Below are 19,990 nucleotides of genomic sequence, written 5' to 3'. Positions count from 1 at the left end.
ATCAGTGAAGACACTCGATCATCTTACGAAAAGAACTAAGATCAGTATTGGACGGTTTTGGTCGGTAATTAGAACCGCCGAGAAAATGTGGGATTCGAACCTAGTTTTTGATCATTTGCATTGTATGTATATGCGGTGACAGAGAACATTTAACGTAAAGGTGGAGCCGAAAATTTATATTTGCAGTGGCTCTTAAATTTAGTGCATCTAATGTCGACTTTTGTGATACAAGTATGTTTTACCGCGATAAGGGTAAGTTCGTTTGGTAGACAAAAGCGACATCTCGGTGTATAAGTTAACTTATCAATAGTTACTCTCCAGTTATTGCTCTGACAGTCGACGAACACTCCCGCCGTTCTTAATCATTCTCGGTCGGCTCTCAGTCTCTGCTGACATTTGATCGCGAACGTCATCATAGCTTCCAACTTCCAAGCTACAGAAGTCGGTTTCTTTTATCAATGTTATGATGGCATCAACAACTACTTCAGCCCTGCAATTTGAAAACTTGTACCCCTCAGTAGCTTCTATACCAGAATCTAAGCCTGATAGTGATATGGACAAGTCGCTGAATGATGATCATACTATCGATACTACTTACAATCATTCAATGAAGAATGGTCAGGAAAACTCTGAATCGCAACAGCAGTTGGCAGAAACGCAACAAACGGATGAAGGACCCGTTATCGACATTGTCGTTAATAATGTAGTGTGTAGTTTCGCCACTAGATGTCACTTGGACTTAAAAACTATAGCTTTAGAAGGAGCCAATGTTGAATATAAAAGGCAAAACGGGGTAAGATTCAGAATTCACATCATATATTTATATATAGATTGTGCATACGCTTGCTTTGTCTGTTTCATGCTTATTTTCTTTTCAAGATGGTCACAATGAAACTACGGAAACCATACACCACAGCAAGTATGTGGTCATCTGGCAAGATAACATGTACGGGTGCTACAAGGTCTGTAAGAAATCATCATACATTTATGCTGTCCTTTATGCATGGTTTATTTTCAATCTGTTTAACTATTCAATAAATTTTCCCACAGTGAAGAGGAGGCAAAAGTTGCGTCAAGAAAATTTGCCAGGTGTTTACAGCGTCTCGGGTTCAAAATCAGATTTTGTCGATTTAGGATTGTGAACGTTTTAGCGACGTGCTCAATGCCATTTAGAATACGAATAGCAAAATTTTCAAATGAACATAAAGAAAAGTCGAGGTATTTAAAAGATCTTATACACATGTGCCTATTTTAAATTGAAATTGTAGCAAATCAATAAATTTTCATTTATCAAATGTAGCTATGAGCCTGAATTACATCCCGGTGTAACGTACAGAATTTCTGAACCTAAAGCAACTCTAAAAATCTTCTCAACTGGAAGCATTACCATAACAGGTACTCGAATTGCCATAATCATCCATCAAATAATAGGCAAGCAATATTTAAGGGTTTTTCAAATATATTCTTTCGTTTCAGCTCCGTGCGTCTCGAATATTCAACTAGCCGTTGAACATATATTCCCTTTAGTGTATCCATATCGCATGGAGAAAAATGATCACGATGTTGAAAATGATAACATGGGTGGTGCTACATTTCGTAAAAAACATTGGAATCGACAACGAACAAAACGTCTTGAAATGCAACGCCAGTATAAATCAGCGAAAGACTTCGAATATTTTTCGGGGGAGGAATTTTCAGATATGGTTGAATCGGAAGAATATGACACTGATGAAAGTTTCGACTAACTACATTCAATTGATCAAAATCTGTTATAGGATAATTTTGCTTGCTTGGATTTACTTCTCAGCTTTGAGAATTTGGCATGAATGAGTCAGGGATCTAATGCTGCTTAGACATTTTGCTTTATACGCTGATGTTTCAGACATTCAGATGGTTCAAGACTGAGTGCATTTAACTTCAAACAAACTTTGTTATGACTTATTTTGTGCTGGAAAAGTAATCTGAATGTTAAGATTGTATTGTTTGATGGTGATCTGTTTATGTGTTAAAAAAGAATCATGTGCTGAAAATGAAATTTGGTCAGTAGCGCTTTAATTGGAATTGATCTCGATATTATCAATGAGCATGTCAGAATGTTGTAAGAAAAGCTGATGTGCTACGATACTTGAAATTTGAATGCAAGGAAAGTGACTCAAAGAAGTTATAAACCGAAAATAATGTACATGTTATGTCAAAACAAAAAAATGAAGTGTTATTTCATACCTTTAAATCTGTTGATACGGTGGAGCCTCGTTAGAATGACCTTGGTTATACCGGATAATGATTTATTGGTTATTACAGTCCAAGAACTTGGTCCCAAATAGGACGATTTTAATAATTTCATTCTAGACATAACTATCATATTTTCTGGTCCCTGAAGTTTGTTTTAATGAGGTTTCACTGTAGTATAGCTTGTCTGTCCTGAAAAAAAGGCTCTGCAGGTTTTATCATAATTTTTTGGTATTGAGTGTAAAATATTACTTTTCTCTTCGCTGATAGGAAACATTGTATATAATTGTACATGTATATATGATGTTATATACTGAACTTTCGTATTCTCTATATTCTATACTTCTTTGATTGAGAAAGGAATTCTATTACTAACAATAAGATCGATTAAGTAGTATCCTGTGCAACTTGTGTCTGACCTTATATCTGTAATATGTATGCACTTATTCAAATTCAATTCTTTGCATGACAGCTGCAATTTTTATGCAACTTAAAAGAAGTTAAGTATCTTGTGTATTGTATTACTGTCCAGCTGTGTAAGTATCGAGATATCGGAGCAGGTTGCTGGACTGAGTATTAATGGTGTATGTAGTGTTGGTTGTACTTCATGTGATATGAATGAATTTACCTGTTATTGATTTGAAAAAACTAGTTCATTTGTTTTTGTAACATTTTGTATTTTCGTCGTCATTTGATTTTTGTTTTCATGTCTGTAGCATTTTCATTCTATTGACTTTTCATGATTATTCATTGTTTTTGCACTAAGGTCTACTAGCCCATTATTCAGCTTGTACCTTAGAAAAAATATGAAATAAATGATTGATCTTGTATAAAATATTATGAGTCTTTATCTCTTTTTGGTTCTGTTAGATATTTTTCCTGACGTCTATGTTTTTTTTTCTCATAGGTGTACAACTCAGAAAATACATGTATATCGACAGTTTATCCTGAAGTGTATCAAATACGATATACAGTGCCGAACCCCTTGACGGACAATGAAATTTTGGGATTCGAACCGCTCATGCCATCGTATTGCAGCTACACATGTTAGGGGGCAGCACCCGTCGGTAGTTGAATTTGTCAATACGTACAATGAAATATAAATTTATTGATATCTCCAGAAAACTGATAATCGACAAGGAAAAAGTAATTTTAGCGCACAGATACTGGCTGATTAAAGCTTGACAAAGGATAAGATGTCTTGTTATTAAATTCCCAATCTATATTTGCCAAAGATAAATAAGTCGAAGTCAGAAGGAAGACGAAGAGACGAGTGTAAAAAAGCATTATTATTATTTATTTATTCGACATCATCCTGGATTCCTGGTACCCAGCCTCAATCAACAGGCTGATTATTCTGCTGGTACACAGGTTGGCGCAGTGATGGTGGAGGTGGGTCTGAGAGGCCGGTTGTAGCTCGAATCCTCACCCCTGGGAGTGCTAACTCGCCTCGGTCCCTCACAGTCACATTAAAAGTCTAGTTTATGTGGTGGCCTATGCAAAAATATGATATTTTTTCAGTGGAAAAATATCTACTGGGTAAAATTTTTTTTATTTCAAACAAACAAACATAACCCACAGTCACAGTTGAGTTTGAACAAACAATACAAAAGCCCCAGTCTAGGCTTAGGGCAGGGCTTGTGCACATCTCTTAACTACAAGAAAACCTACTTACTTATTACCTGTTGGCTGTTAAACTGGTTCTCAAATCAGATATCGAAATGCAGCACGAATACCTGAGGCAGAGACTGAGACGATTTGGGTTTGGCTCCCTACTTACCTTATAATCAAGAAAAACGGCTAGATTAACTCAGGGGGTTATTCATTTATTATGTACACATTAGGGGAGGGGGAGGGGTCAGTGCAATTGTGTACTGTCATGCTTAATGTATATGATAAACTGGCCGATTTTATGTACAGAGAGAGAGGGGGGTGAAAAATTCAAATTTCATGCGTACGTAATAAATGAATGATCCTCAGGGAAGTGTAATGAGACACTTCCCTGATTAACTGGACTACCACATTTAGTACCGGTAGGCCTTTTTTAGCACTTGCCTTTTGGGCCTTTATGGAAGTCCACCTCGGTGCGCTTCTTTTAATCAATAATGACACTGAATGAATTCTGAACCATTAATTTTAATTTTTAGATCCAAGCACCTGAGTGCACACTGTGTTCATGTGAAAATGGTTGTCACTAGCTTGTATAGACAGTGTTTGATATTCATAGCTGAAAATTCATCATATTTCAACGAGGCGTCTTTAACTGGTATGTTGTATGTAATCTGCCATTTCTAATAAAGCCATCTAAACATGAATGGTAAATGAAATTTTGCATTGAATGTACTCCTTTTCTTCAGATATTCCAAACGTCCTGCTTGAAAGCCTTTTGAATTACTGGAGCGCTTATGATTTGCAGAGATTAGGAGACATATATGTCTCCCATGGTGAGATTATTCATACCATTTTGTATACGCCTCGTCATGGGTCCTAAATCTATATCTCACTCGCTTTTATCTTGCAGGTATTTCTACATCAGAAGCGTGGAAGAACCACATGAAAACCAGGCCGGAATGCTTTCGTAACAACCCTGCAACTTTTCAAACTGAAAGGCTATATGACAATCCTCAAGAGAGATACTTAGCCCGGCATTTTCAAGATATGTTGGCTTATTTAACATATGATGGGTTTGGTATGTTGAGTTAAGTTGATTTCATCTAATAATGAAATGCATTTCGTCATTAGTTAATAAATCTTCTCCGTTACAGATCCCATCATACGATTTCACATGTGCTTACATAGACTTTGGGGACAGCGAATTGAGTTGAACAATACGTCTTCACAGACCATTTCTTCAAATAAAAGACTCACTACTGCTGAAGAAGCTGAAAAAATTACTAAGCATGTGAAAACATTGACATTGTTTGGAAAACAATCAAACTTTCTATTGGAAAGTCCGGCATTATTGCTTAGTGTAGGAAGAAGTTTACAACGATTGGTGTTACACAATCCTCGTGATCATATGTTTCCAGCCATCAGATCAGTTGTTTCTGAATTGCTGAAATTTGACGTTTTGGAGCACATATCGTTGTTTCATTCAATGCTGTCTCAGGAAAATATGTTAGACTTGTTGAAATTGTGTTCGGGACAACAATCGTCTGTAAGGAATAGCAGTGAAACTGATTTACTGATGGAAAGCCCACTGGAATCAGTTGTCTGTCAGTGTTCAGCGTGTATTTCAGTTATATCTGTTTCATCTTGTATTCAACCAAAAGCGAAACTATATTGTAGTTTGACAGATTGTGAAACTGCTGTAGGAGAATTACCGTTTGCCAAAGCAACGGATGAAGTTCAAAATAAGCTCTGCTTACCATGTAGTGCATCCAATACTGGAAACGACAATGAAATTGACTTGTTTAATGAGGCGATCAAACCAATGGCTGGGTCGACAAACAGTTTTCGCCGATTATTTAATTCGAAAAATGTTGTGCCGACCAGTGTAAAAAGTCTTTCAATCATCAGCAGTGGATATAATAATCTAGATTTAGAATCCATTCTTGTTGAAGTATTGTCTGGTTGGCATTCTCTACAAAGATTTGCTCTACAATCTACATGGCTGCAGAGAAAAAGAGGTAAAGCTATACGTGTGTCATTCCTGAATGTGTTCACGAACACATACATCATTAATTAAAGGTCTCATCCCTCTTATTTCAGCTAATGGAACAACTACCGGTAATAATCATTACACTAGTCTAACAAATGTTTTGAAGGACATGATATCTCTTGGCCAATTAACGGAACTAGTAATTGAAGAAACACGGGATATCTTGGAAAATAGAACATCATCATTGGAGGTTCTTGAAGCTGTTATGCATGGGTAAATTTATCTTTCTTTAATCTTTGTATCAAATTTTCTTTTAAGTTCAAATTTTCTTACAATTTATTTTACAACTTATTTTCATTAGAAGGAAGAGAACTAATCCTATGAAGGCCTTGAAACTCAAAGACTTGTACAATTTTAAAGATTTTGCACCTATAATACCATCAAGTGGTAAGCATTTATATGACATTATGTTCTAAATTGTTTGAATAGGTTTTGTACACTGCAGGCATCTATTGATTGAAAAATATATATGAATGCATTTACAGGCATTGAATACCATGGAATTGTACATCTCGATCTGGCCAAGAATATGTTGTCTGGAGGATTCTTTTCGGCATTGGTATATATTGTACAGCATGATCTATCTTTAAGTCATCTGGGTATAGCTGGCTGTGGACTTAATGAGTTGGAACTCATTCAACTATTTGAAAGCATTACATGTAAGTTAGGCATTTGAGTTGTTGGTTACTGAGATCATGTGTCGTACACATAAATACATATATTTCTTTTTTCTCTTCTAAATGTGCTCGAATGGATGCAATACACTCCTTTAGTACAACAGCGTTTAGTGTCATTGGATATAAGTGCTATGTCATTAAGTGAAGCTTCATTGAGTAAGCTCAATGATTTGATCAAAATGAATACATCTCTCAGAGAGTTGATCATGGTTTATTGCCAACTGAATGCAGTTTTTGAGAAAGGTAGGTCTGTTGTTATCTCTCGAGCTTCAATACCATGTGCATCGTGGGTAATTGTTTTATTCACTTTGTTTCAGTGTCACATGTGGATTTTTGCAATGCTGTGGCTAAGTCTAGTCTCACTTCCATTGTCTTGTCTCAGAACAGACTAGGTAAATACCAGCAATCATAGGGTAATCTATGTTAAGTTTGAGTGATAGTAATGTTTATGATTTTCCTTTTCGTAGGAAAAATTGCTGTAGAAATTGTAGAATCTATTTCACTACAACAAGAGCCTTGTATGAAATTACTGGACATAGACATCAGGTACCATATTATAACATATTCACTAATCGATATAAACCAAAAGTGAACTAGAAGTGACTGCAGGAACTTCACTTATTTCACTTGTTTTGTTTTTCAGCTACAATACTATATCTTTGGCATACTTGAATAGACTGGGGAATTTCCTACAAGAAACATTGCAAGAAAGACCAAAGCGTTTTTTGAACAGTCTCTGTTTAACTGGTAATGTCAGCGCCGCAGAGCTACCACCAAGCTCTTTATATAGGATGTTTTCCGGTATAACGGTTGAGCTGCAAGCTGAAAACAGTGATTTAACAGGTTTACATGCTGACCATGTGAGTCAGATGTGAATAATAGATAAAAATGAATTGACTTATAATTAAAGTACATTTTGTAATGAGAATTATTGTACATCAAAGTTTCTACTTTTTAATATGCCTAATTTTTAGAAAAACACTTATTTCAACTGTTGTCCTGCTCATAAGTATGTATCTCGTTATTGTTGAATAAAAGCTTTCTTAAAATTAATTACACCGTTTTATCTTGGATATTTATTGTGCAGTCTGGCGTTCAATTTCAAAAATTCCATTTTCCCATAACGACGTACTATGAAATACTGGTATTTCGATATCACAATTTTATTCATAGTCTATATGAAGATTCAACAAAATACCAAGGGCAAGATCTTGATAAATACATTCTCAACATATGCAGGTGTTATCACAAATAATGCGCGATCAAATTTTTAAATGTACATATACCATACAATAAGGTAGATAGATGATCTTAAAAAAACAATATTTGCTTTAACATGGACATTGTATTTGCATTCAGAATTTGTAAGATACATGTATATATAGCACATATGTAAGATCTTGATGGAGTATACAATTACCAGTTCAACGCATCAATTAAAAGTTTCATAAACGCAATATAATTGAAAATCTATTTTTATAAACAATTGATAAATAATTCATGTAAAACAGAATCGATTCATAAGGAAAACTGCGACCAACATCATGTACGAATGTGCATAAACTGGCTGTGCTGTGACATATTATTTGTGATTTTCTCAGGTTCTCATACAAGAGGCGAAACCTCTATTAATGCAAGTTTATGTGTAAAAGCAAACATAGTGAATGAAGCAAACGATCTATATGTGTAACCAACCATACATACAAACTTAATGGACTACTAGACATGAATACAGCTTGAACTTAGGATGTATTTCTAATCAGCTCTAAGCGGAACCACTATATTTGCTTTCAAATGATAGAAGTTTTAGAAAATTTGAGAAATACTTTAAAATATAAATATATACACGCACATGTATCACAGAACATTAAGTTATAATCTCCATTAAAGACTCTAGTTTAAATCAAAGGAGATTGATCGAATGTCAAGTTTGTCTAGATTTCATGAAGACCTGTTTTTTGGTTTTAATTATGAAATTGCTCTGAAGTCCTACTAGAGCAACCTGTAATGGCAATTGATGTATGTTCTAAATTTTCAGATCCGTCATAAGGTTTTCTCAAATATAAAATGTCGAAGCTCTAACAAATTATCTGATGAAAAAAGTCATTTCTTTTTCTAATTTCATTCATTCAGCGTCCCGCAAGTTGTCTGACATACATTATATCACTCATTGATTTATACATGGCTACCATGGAATGATCAACAACAGCAGCTAAAGTATGATGAAAATGATTTAAATGACATGAATGAATTGTCTTATGAAAAATGCCATAAAATTGCATTTTAATCTATCAACTATTTGAGCAGTTTAACATGAAGCCAAATATCTAATTCCTCTTATCCAGCATCACCATACATCAAGAATATTTGATCACATAACGTGTCCAGTTTTTACAGCTTAAACAAGGACAAAATGTTACTAGAAACAGCATGACGAGTACTGAACTTGTAAAGCCAATAACTGGAGCAGCTGAAAAAAAATAAAATGTCGATGAAAACTTGTGGAATCATTAATGATTACATGAAAGTATTGTATTATTGGATGCGTACCAGTACTGAATTTTAGACGACATTCAGTGTCTATATCTTGAGGAAGAAGTGGTAATAGTATTTCTTTAAACCTCGACAGCGGACAGTCAGGGGTGCAACCTACAAGTCATTTGATGAAACTAGTTACAGTGCAATTACAATGAGGGATATCTTTTACAGGGTAGAGGTCTATGCACGATGTCTCCAGATCAGCGGAAGCACAAACGGTCTAAATTCATGATTGTCCCTGATTCTTCAATTTATGTTTATTTTTACATACCCATGGTTCCAAAAGTTTAGAATTCTACATGTATATTCAATACAATACATCATTTGAAGGTTTCATTTTGAAACCTGAATCAACGTATTTGATTAATAACGTTCATCATCACACACCGCATGCAGGTCACAAACAACACACCAAGTTTATCTAAAAAGTGCGCTACGTACCTACTGGTTAATTACCAACCTTGCAATGTGAGATGATACGGAGGACGTGACGTATCATTTCGTAGATGAATTTGTATATAAGGTTCACCCACACCTGTGTCATGGGCTTCCAGCATAACACATGTAGAATATGGTGGCATCAATCCATTAAAATTTTTCAGCGCTCTCAGAACAACGGACACTGTAGTATCATGCTACAGAAATAAAGGAGCATAATTACTGATTAGTAGCTCCTTAAACCTGAAACATCATCATAGGATTAAAAACTTACAGCTGAATACATGAACATTTTCATTTGTTCGTCCAATTCCGCTTTGAACAAAGCCTCCGTGTCATTGATCATTTTCTTTAACAAATTCCCTGGAATTAAGATTACGAGAATAAGGAAATGTTTATTTATCTAAAGAGGTTAAATTAACGACTTCATCTACCTCCAGTGACTCGTATCATCTCTGGTATATGACCTTTCATCTGGAATTCGATATCTTTCAACCTTATTATAGTATCATAGACATCAGGTGTAACCCAACTAGGTAACGTCAGACCATTAGAAACCTGCAACAAAAATCAGATAGTCCATTATTTATTTCAACAAATCTCCAGCGTTCTGATATCTTTGAGCTTACCTGGACCATCAGAGTACCAGCAATGTGCCAAAGCCACTGGATATCCATTTCTTTTTGTTTAAGACCAGCATGTTTAGCTACATATTCATAAAATGACTGCAAATGGAACACAAATGAATTGAACTTATTAATTGAACTCATTCTTACATCTGGAGAATGCACCCGACTCATTTTTTACCTGGTATTGTGATAAATCCATTTCTTCTATTGATTTCTTCCAAAGCTGTTTATATCGTGGACAGTCATAATGTGGATACAACAACTAAAAAACACAAATCACTAGTAGTACAAAGTATTCATCAATCATAGATTCAACATTTTATAAGACTAATGCATAAAAATACTCACAAAATCTTTTTCTATTTGGACTGTATGTATTGGAACTGGTTGCCAATTAATTCCTCTTATACCTATATTCGAATGATTATATAATGCTGATAGACAACTTTGAGCGCTCAATAATGCCCTATCTTTGTCTGTACTGCGGACGTATATCTAAAACAATATCAAAGACAGTAAGAATGTGGTATTAACTGTTGAATCATTGATAAAAAAACGTTGATGGTTTATCACTGACCTGGCGTCGTTTGTACTGTCTGTCCAAGAATAAATCATACCGATTGCGTAGAAACTGACCTAATTCATACTGTTGCTTTACACCCTCCTACAAACAGAAAATACCATTTAATATTGAGGTGTTTTTTCTAATATAAATGAACTTTAATTGACATCAGCTGTAGTCTACTTTCAATCAACATCTTTCTTACTTCGGTTAACTGCCCGAGGCCATTGGGCCAGAAATTTTCATCATAAGGATCTGTGGGGTATGTTCTGACAGGTGTGCGATCGCCATGTCGAAATACCTGAAAAGCAAAACGAAACATGAAAAAATTAATCATAATTTCATAGGTAAAATAAAAGGTAACGTTATGACAATGTACCAATAATGGCAATAAGACCAATATATCTACTCTGCTATGGGCAGACTTTGGCTATAGAACTCAAGCCCGAGAACTTATCTGAATATTAGGAATTCCTGATGAAAGAAGGGCGGCCCAGAATTCCAGCTCATTCAGACAGTGACAGGCCAGGCAGGGATCAGCGCGCGGGGCCTGGACACTGTCTTGAGTTTGTAAAATCCGAGATAGATTAAAACAATCCTTACCAAGTTAACTAATTTAAGAGTTTTTGGAATATGACATCGCCCCCAGCAGCTCTTTAATAACACCAATATGACTAAACGAATAAGAAGTATAAACTTGGACATGACGAGACGGCGAATCAACAACAAACACACACTAACTCTTGTCGCTCTTGATAAAAAGTACAAATCAAGGCAAGGGCCGGATGGTAGTGACACCTGTTGCCACTTGTATTTGATGATAAGTGACAAATCGTTTGTACTTCAATTTTTTACGACGTTTTGCGATTTGTTCTTTTTTAATTATTGCATCTAATGGGTCATTTTAGGTCGTTAATTTTCCAGCTTTCACTACAATTTTGCTGAAATTGAATTTAATAAGGTACTGGCAAGCGAGGGAATCCTGGTGGTCCCTAACCACCGGAAACGGAACGTATTGGTGAACATTACAACACGGACATCGGACTAGCCCACCGTTTGTCGCCAAAAATGTTCCCATCCGTTTCCAACTATCCCTAACGGAAGCGATGAAGTACATGCCACGCGGTTTATTTGTTACGAGACGATTCAATTCTACCAACTATATCAGCAAGTTTTTACTCGATTTTATTATTCACGAAAAATTTCATTCTAAATGCTCGTTAGAATCGTTCATCGTGCCGTAGCTGGGCACTCGGAGGAGAGTGAACGGTTCAGTTATTGATTGTCTGGAATGATATTTTATCACTTGCGGGTCCTTCGTATTTGCTGTTAACGGCCACAACCCACGCGGAATATGTGGTGTTATATTTCAATAGAGAGACTACATTCGAAATGGGACCTTCATTTCGATGTAAATAATCTGGCGAGATCTCTACGCATTTTACTTCGAATTGATGGTGCCGGTGACGATCCTTGGTTGTTTCAACGATGTGAATCTGAAAAGAAAGCTTGTCGGAATAGAATGGCAAAGGCTATCAAAATTTCAAGATACGGGGATAATTTTTGATGTTTATACCCTGTATCCTTTAAATCGTCCTTTCATTACTGCCACGGATGTATTTACACGTGACCACATGAATTTCGTTTTAGTTGGATCCGCGGGGAATACTTCTATCGTAAAATTGTCTGGTTTCTCGAGGGGTACTATAAAATTATAAAATGCATTAATCGCAATCTGTCATTCTCACCAATATAGCACAATTTACTATTTTGTTTACTATTTGCTCGTCAATGACGTACCATCTTCTCCCGAAAAGCCACTTCTAATTTGTGGGTTCACGGGCGATACGCCGATAGAGTTCACAGAACCCACACTAAATTCACATTTTGAATAAGTCGGTAGATTCTTAACTTTGTAAAAAGTATCACTTTTTGGTAAAACAGCCATTGACCAGGCATTTTCAGCGGTGTTCTTCAGACGCCATCGGACAACGTACATCAGGTCTGGTCCATTGTATTCTAATGTTGAAAGTGGCTAAAACGTAAAAAGTTTTACATTCCGATTAAATATACATAGCCAGATAGAATTGGCATTCTAGGTTGGTAGATATCATCTGAGCGTATGAATGAAGATACTAATGGATATGATACATACCAACCACGATATCATAATCGTATTGGCAGATATTGGTATGCTGGTTACGTCAGATGGATTTCGATCAGGTCTATCGGCCGGTGTGATGCATTTCGAATCAGACATCGACGGTGAACTAATTCCCAGCGAATTACTGTAAGCTGTTACTCGAAACAGCGCGTTCACATTACCGGGAAGTTCAAATCTCGCATCTGATTGAACTCCGCCGATAGTAACTGCATCATACCAAACATTGGGCTGCGATACAACAGAATACTCGATGTGATACAGTCGGACTTGTTCTCGTGGACTCGCCGGATCCCATGCCAGGTGGACGTAGCGACCCTTACACCCCTTCAGTTTTACATTTTTTGGATGCACGTCAGCTGTAAAGATTAACACAAGGTATCTCAAAATGAGTTATTTCACATCCAAGAACATCGAATATTGTTTTTTGCTTACCAGCTTGACTTGTGAATGAAAAGAGTTGAATAAACAATAACAGACTTATGACTTCACATTGCATTCTCATCCAACTACAAAATACAAGTACACTCATCGTAGATCGATTAGATACGGAGCCCCGGAGGGGGCATTGTGAGATGTTTTCTTTTCGTTGAACGAAAGAAACTATTTTTATTTGAGACTGCAATCGGAGAATATCAACAACGGCTTAATTGTCATACCATTTGTGCACATTCACGGAATTTCAATATACCGGTTCATATGTCCAGTTTAAGAGGCTATCGTTATGACAGAGAATGTAATCAAACTTCGAATTTCAAAGATCAATGGACGGGACAACGGCTTTGCGAAAAGGAATGGGAAGATGTTGTAAATACATCGATCAATAAGAAAATCTATATATTCATATTCAATTATTCATCGCATACATCTTTAACAGTCGCGTCGCGTACATCTTTTACAATCAATGAATCAATAACCGCTCGATATTGAGGAACTTTATTTCGAAAACAGGATCGGCGAAGACATGATTCTTTAGATAGTCATTTATACGTAATCGCACATTCGTACCAAATGAGCTATCGACGATCTTGCATACGTGCATGTATCAGTAATCCTAACCGAGGCAGAAGATTTATGACTGCACAAAAGACTCTGGCCTTGGTTTCCCTCTACCATTAAGAAGAAGAATTCGAGAGACGATAAGAATTAATGGTTTCTGTATTGATCAGATCTCATGAGTAGGTGAGAATCAAGTTTTATCAACACTGAGTTCCAGTTTGTTTTACAATAAATCTGATTTCAGATAGATTGATCATCTTCGAGAGTGAGTGATTGATTGGTGATCGATTGAAACATCCGGAATTGTGTGAGTCTTGATAGAAATCTCGAATGATCGTGGCGCCATAAATGATTACAACTTTGTTAACGCTGAGCATTTCTGGCTCTTCGTCAATCTGCATGCGGATAAAACTAAGTGCTAATTTATATAGCATATGCAACGACTGTAATAAAAGTATATCCGACTCTAAAAAGCTTTTTTTCAGACTCGAAATCTTCCTGATCCTGTAATTCGGCTAGTATCGTACCTTCCCGTCAGCCTCGAGTCTTCAGTGGATTCAAAATTCCTTTATCGTATATTTTGACACTACGTCCTTTTTGTATTCCTATTTATTAGTTTCCTCATTATATCATGGATCTTATACTGTATATCTGCACCTCGCTATTATCTGTCAAATCACCGTATTCTCCGACATAAAAAGAAACATAAAACGATCGCAGAAAAGCTCGTCGGCTTAATGCGTATTATCTCAAAAGCCTTCCAGTTAATCACCTCCTGGTTTGGCCAAGCACTGTCCGCTTAATGGCAATAAAAATCGCGCTGTCTATTCATGAATAACTCGTTAACACATTAATATGCATTTCTAGTACAAATATAGTAGAAATACTAATCAATGTTATTTTCAGAAAGTTAAAATTCGTTTCTATATCTGCATCATTTACCCGGACCTTATTTCCCTGAGCGCATTGTACAGTGTTGATATGTATAGATCTAACGTGGTTTCTTTGGTACTTCATTTAAATTTTGTTCAGCTGATGCATTGGAAAAAAACCCATTTAGAATTGAACGAGAACCGGGAATACTTAAGTAGGTAAACATAATCATTTTGTACCATCAATTTCTCTGATGGATCTCCGTTTAATTTTGGTGGGGAGACGCTAGAGGAGGTGACGGGAATTAATACAATCACGCTAATTCGGTTCACTTGGACGAGCGCTTAATGGGATAGACTGTTTAGTAGGCTATTCTACCTTCCCAGGGATTATCGTGTTGTCTTATCTTCGAAGATTTAGCTATATGAAAACATCTATGTCGATTATCGAAATCTGTGTGGGTCCTTTATGGCATCAGAGATCCAAATCTGACTGAAGCGGTCGTTATGGCTATATCCCTCCATTAAGCCGAAGAATGAAAACGAGGAGATATGAGACAGGCTTTTACCGACTAGAAAGTGTAACAGAGTTTTATTATTCATTCGTTTTTGCTGTAAGTAAATTGCGACCGAGAAAGAAAACAAACTCATGATCGACCGTTCAAACGTGCGCTGAATCGGAAAAAAACTCAGAACAAACGAAAATGCTAGAAACATATTCCGCTCTACGTCCAACTTAATGCGATTCTTAAAGTTGAGTATATTGAGCGTTGCATGGGATTGGAATTTTCGAAAATATGTAGATGGTGAATGCACTGCAGAATTATCTGAACCTTAATCGTAACAATATATGCTATATCTTGTGAAATGTTAAGGTACCCAAAACTAAATGAAAGACAAAAAACGGAAGGATTATTTTTTCCTATTTAGCCTGCGTCTGCTTGACATTAACTTCTTCATCTCACCATGAGACAAATCAGTCACGAGCGCAGTTTCTGAGAGCGAATATTTTTGTGATCAATGTGCCTCGCAATGGTTCAATAAAATTTCACTTACCTAGATTGCATATCCCATATCCCGATGTTTCGATACCGTCCGAGTTTCTAGAATAGTTGTTCCGGAGCGTAATAACCAAACCTGCTGCAAGTGAGTGATGACGTTGCGCGCGTTCGGCCTACTGTCGTTTTTTTACACTTGTCGTTTGTCGGTTGCGCAAAATAATCAAATATCTGCCAATATCTGACATTTGTCTCTCGTATCTGTATATGATATATACATTATATTTCTGTTCATACCTATATGTTTCTGTATGACATTTTGCCTACATTTTGATCGCCGTGTTGAGTTACGTATCGATATACGAGATAATTATTTTTCTCAATTAGTAACGCATGCTATTCGCTATTCATCACTAGTACGTCATTAGTTCACACGTAGCATATATAATTCAGATAAATGTTCGTTATTTTTTGGGTATCAGTCGATCTTCTAATAAAATGTATATGATACCATGGATAAAGTCTAACGCCCGGGTAATATTGACTTAATTCTAGGGCCCTGGAGGTATACACAGTAAATAGATCGCATGAATTATGCAAAGAACAGTTATAACCTCGTTTGATGGCGATTAACCACTCTCTGTTATAGCCAAGGTACCGTGGTTCTCCCGATCGGCTGAACCTAATTCGACAGTAAACTTGAGTCTAGTAATAGGGTTTCTAGTCAGTTATATTTTTGTTGGTTGTGTGATCGGCGGGCGAATTTACTTTTTTTGTTTAAATCGACTTAAACAAATGGAAATTTCGCTTCCGACATTCTTCCAACCAGCCTCACCGGCTAGTAACGGGTTGGATTTATGTTGGCCGGCGTCTAGTTTGATACCTCGAGATAACGTACAAGGAAGGTTGGGGTCGTTTTGTCCACTTTCATATTTTTGGTCGTTTTCCACGTGTAAAGTCCGAGAAGTTTTTTTTTCGGGTATGTTGATGTAGAAGTCGTTTAAGTTGGTTGTACCGCGTGATGACTTAATTAAAAAGAAGCCACATTTCGAAACGCAAATCATCCAGAGTCCTGGTATCCGAAGTGTAGTTGTGTGACGGTGCCCGGCAGCACCAACGAGGGATCATACAGAATATGTACGGTACAATAAGTACCGAAATACGGTCTTCCAGGAACAACTTCGCCGGTACGGCTAGGTTCGACTTCAGGATTTTGTCGTTGTCTCGAGAATATTGTCTTCCAGTTGTTTTCTTTTACCGTTTGATTCAGTGCCTGTGGCATGGCTCATCATGATCAGATGTTCAAATTAAAGATGACTTATGGATAAACAAATGAATACATAATACAAATGATCAACAATTTAATAATTCACAGTAGACTCCATGTAAAACCCGCTATATGTATATGACTAGCCGCGTCCTAATTGAGTCAAAGATCCAAAATTCCAAGTAAATCAACAAAATCGATGCCGAGCGATGCTTATATAGCCCATAGATTCCATAAACCTCCTTTCCAAATCGCGTGGAATACGCACAACTTGCAGAATGAACCATCGCATGAAATCTCAAAAATTATATTCCACGTTAGGTTTCGAACCAAAATATCATGTACTTTCCGAAACTTATCAAGAAACATTATCGCTATCTGATTGCGAAGCGCCAACGGGATTCGAACCCAGGTGTTCAATTTTTCCACGTCGGATCAAGAGAGGGCAGCAGTTACTGGTCATAATTTTGACACTCTACTTCCGCTTTACTTCCGGGTCGGTTTGTTCTGACAGTTGACATCTGTGGTCTTGAGTAAATAGCTGTTTCGCGGACCCTGGAACTAATATGTCGCATCCAAACCAGCCTCTTATTCCTGAGAACGCTCCGCCCTCTCTTGCTAATTTTCGTCAGCTTTGGCCTCCTGCTGACGAGAAAAATCAGGATTTACTGCCTATGTTGTACCGTTCCTCGAGACCTGATCTCTTAACGAAGGAAGAGGCAAACATGCTCGCAGACCTCGGAATGAAGTCTATTATTGATGGTCGCGCATCTTCGGAATACAGTCGATATGAAGGGGATAAGTTCATTGATAAATTCTATCAAGTGTGTAAGGTCAATTTTCCTACACTGCGATGGACCTATAAACCTGGTGAAGCTGTGTCCCATTCCCCTGTTACCCCAAAAACGAGCGAAAACATTGGAAGACATTTTTTCATTAATTTCTTCCGTTTGAACTATATTTTTTCAATATTTTCTAGAGGAGCATGGTATATTCAGTTAGTGTCTTTGATATATTTGTTGGGGGATCTAATGAAAAGTACTGGTTATTATAAAAATTTTGTGTCCCTTTTTGCCAAACATGTTCTGAACCCTCTGGGACTGGTTGGACAGTACAAGGATATCGTAACTCACAGTCAAGCAAGTATAGCTGCAGGTAAATTTGTTCCTTAAATCTCTTTTCTTGAATGTTATACAAATCAAATGTCTTGAATGTTATACAAGTGAAATGTCTTCATAATGCAATTCTGGTACATCTGTATTTTCAGCTTTAAAACTTTTGACTAATCCATCTAATTTACCTGCAATGATTAACTGTAGTCATGGGAAAGATCGTACTGGTATAATATCTGCTTTGATTTTATCTGTGATGGGAAAGACGAAAGAATATATTATTTGGGATTATGCAGTAACACAAGTAAGGTTCAAGATTTGTGCTTGTTTTTGAAAATGAACTAATGGTATCCAGTAGGCCTAGTTTTAATGTACGTGTTATTCTATTTGTTTATAGGAAGGTTTAAAGGACGTGATGCCACGGGTTCGCAGTGAAATAAATGAACGCTATGGTTTAGGTGATGACTTCGCTTATGCCAAGGCAGAAATAATGGAAGAATTATTAGAGTTTATTGATGAAAAGTAAGTAATGTTTTAATTTTTCTATGATTTTTTTTTCACACAAAATTTCATCTAATGCAAGTTTCTTGTCTATTTTTTTACAGGTATGGATCTGTTCCTCAATATCTGAATAACATAGGGTTTGGAGATGATGAACAGAAACAACTAAGAAATAATCTATTGGGAATAAAATAGACGCTGCCTTATTTGAATAATGCCTTACTTAGTTGTATTTCACTTAGTCGACCAAGTTCACAGGTTTTTTAAAACCTCATGAAGGAATTGGTACCGTTACTTTGTGGTGGGTTCTAGTGTATAATACTCATGAAAATGTATGATGTGTATTGAATGTTATAATGTCTCGATTTATTGATCGAGTTCTTTTGTCTAGATAGAAAAGGCTGGTGGTTATCTTAACATACGGTATATTTAACACTCGGCAGGTTTTCACATGTGTTCATTCTAGATCGGCTCTTATCATTGTGTGTTGTGTGAGACACATATTTTTCTGCTTTTATATAATGGAAGAGCTTTGGTATAGATCACTGTTATCTTTTTTCATTCCTTATCTCAAATTTTAATAACACAAGAAATTGTCATATGGAACTTCCAACGATCCCAGAAAATCTTATCATTTAAGTCAGAAGTTTTCAATTTGTAAGATAATATGTACATCATTCTAAAAGGGGAGCATTCAAATTGTACATGTGGCCTATTTTGCCGTTTTTAAACCCCCTTGTATGATTTTGGCTCTTGTTCCATTGACCCCCAACTGTAAGTACATTAGTTAGTACAATGTACCGCCGGTATATGATTTTTTACCCCCTCCCAAAAATTGTATATATGTACTATTTGAATGTTCACCAAGGTGCTAATTTACTAAGAATTCGGTGAAATACATATTTGAATGAAATATAAGACGGTTACACGGATATAATCAGTAAAAATCTACCATTTATTTTTATATGACCACTGCATTACAATAAAAGGTTAACTGAAATATATAATAATAATCGGTGCTCATTTTATAAGTGAAATTACATTTGCATTACTTTTATAGAATTATGGTGATTCTATCCTTGTGATAAAAATAATGATTTAGTGGTGGAAATTTTTTATTTGTTATTCGCGCGTGCAACAGTTCATTCAATCTTTACAATATTTCATTATTTTGTAACACAAATACTCTCGTACTTAAGCTTTTATGGTGTTGATAGATGTCTATTCATACCAATATAAGAATCATGTCGTCCGTAATAATATTTGTAGATGATCATTCCACAAGATTTTATCATTCAGAATTCTGCAATACATGTAGTTGAGTTAATTAATATATACAGTTACAC

The 19,990-nt window shown here is 36.2% G+C and overlaps 4 protein-coding genes and 1 long non-coding RNA gene across 6 annotated transcripts; 3 read left to right on the top strand and 2 right to left on the bottom strand.

Annotated features, from left to right (window-relative positions):
• Nucleotides 1-108: 108 nt before the first annotated feature.
• LOC141899585 (TATA box-binding protein-like 1) lies at nucleotides 109-3,000 on the top strand. The gene is made up of 5 exons (XM_074785969.1): nucleotides 109-793; nucleotides 880-962; nucleotides 1,051-1,218; nucleotides 1,301-1,395; nucleotides 1,477-3,000. Exons 1-5 carry the CDS (start codon nucleotides 464-466, stop codon nucleotides 1,743-1,745), a joined length of 945 nt encoding a protein of 314 aa, XP_074642070.1. The 5' UTR covers nucleotides 109-463; the 3' UTR covers nucleotides 1,746-3,000.
• A 311-nt stretch (nucleotides 3,001-3,311) lies between these two features.
• LOC141900069 (uncharacterized) lies at nucleotides 3,312-7,574 on the top strand. The gene is made up of 12 exons (XM_074786783.1): nucleotides 3,312-3,375; nucleotides 4,377-4,495; nucleotides 4,587-4,673; nucleotides 4,751-4,918; nucleotides 4,995-5,858; nucleotides 5,941-6,103; nucleotides 6,192-6,277; nucleotides 6,376-6,549; nucleotides 6,664-6,810; nucleotides 6,885-6,959; nucleotides 7,035-7,113; nucleotides 7,211-7,574. The coding sequence occupies exons 2-12, from the start codon at nucleotides 4,414-4,416 to the stop codon at nucleotides 7,440-7,442; spliced, it is 2,157 nt and encodes a 718-aa protein (XP_074642884.1). The 5' UTR covers nucleotides 3,312-3,375; nucleotides 4,377-4,413; the 3' UTR covers nucleotides 7,443-7,574.
• Nucleotides 7,575-7,723: 149 nt separating this feature from the next.
• On the bottom strand, nucleotides 7,724-11,495 carry LOC141899457 (testicular acid phosphatase homolog). Of its 2 annotated transcripts, none has more exons than XM_074785794.1 (11): nucleotides 11,338-11,495; nucleotides 10,940-11,035; nucleotides 10,750-10,836; nucleotides 10,521-10,667; nucleotides 10,351-10,434; nucleotides 10,173-10,268; nucleotides 9,978-10,101; nucleotides 9,818-9,906; nucleotides 9,566-9,740; nucleotides 9,118-9,216; nucleotides 7,724-9,037 (listed from the first exon to the last, which is right to left on the bottom strand). In XM_074785794.1, the coding sequence occupies exons 1-11, from the start codon at nucleotides 11,437-11,439 to the stop codon at nucleotides 8,925-8,927; spliced, it is 1,212 nt and encodes a 403-aa protein (XP_074641895.1). In that variant the 5' UTR covers nucleotides 11,440-11,495; the 3' UTR covers nucleotides 7,724-8,924. The 2 variants fall into 2 exon arrangements, 1 of the variants encoding a protein (XP_074641895.1); XR_012618626.1 differs by having other exon boundaries at nucleotides 9,001-9,037; nucleotides 9,547-9,740.
• A 1,675-nt stretch (nucleotides 11,496-13,170) lies between these two features.
• Nucleotides 13,171-15,904, bottom strand: LOC141898311 (uncharacterized). Its single transcript, XR_012618545.1, has 3 exons — nucleotides 15,823-15,904; nucleotides 13,331-13,404; nucleotides 13,171-13,254 (listed from the first exon to the last, which is right to left on the bottom strand). It is a non-coding gene; the product is annotated as an uncharacterized LOC141898311 (long non-coding RNA).
• Nucleotides 15,905-17,521: 1,617 nt separating this feature from the next.
• On the top strand, nucleotides 17,522-19,961 carry LOC141899917 (uncharacterized). Its single transcript, XM_074786537.1, has 4 exons — nucleotides 17,522-18,186; nucleotides 18,299-18,447; nucleotides 18,541-18,665; nucleotides 18,749-19,961. The coding sequence occupies exons 1-4, from the start codon at nucleotides 17,598-17,600 to the stop codon at nucleotides 18,837-18,839; spliced, it is 954 nt and encodes a 317-aa protein (XP_074642638.1). The 5' UTR covers nucleotides 17,522-17,597; the 3' UTR covers nucleotides 18,840-19,961.
• Nucleotides 19,962-19,990: the final 29 nt, after the last annotated feature.

Source organism: Tubulanus polymorphus, chromosome 2 (assembly GCF_964204645.1).
Source record: "Tubulanus polymorphus chromosome 2, tnTubPoly1.2, whole genome shotgun sequence".
Classification (NCBI taxonomy): Eukaryota; Metazoa; Nemertea; class Palaeonemertea; order Tubulaniformes; family Tubulanidae; genus Tubulanus; species Tubulanus polymorphus.
This window is presented reverse-complemented; position numbering and strand designations above follow the sequence as displayed.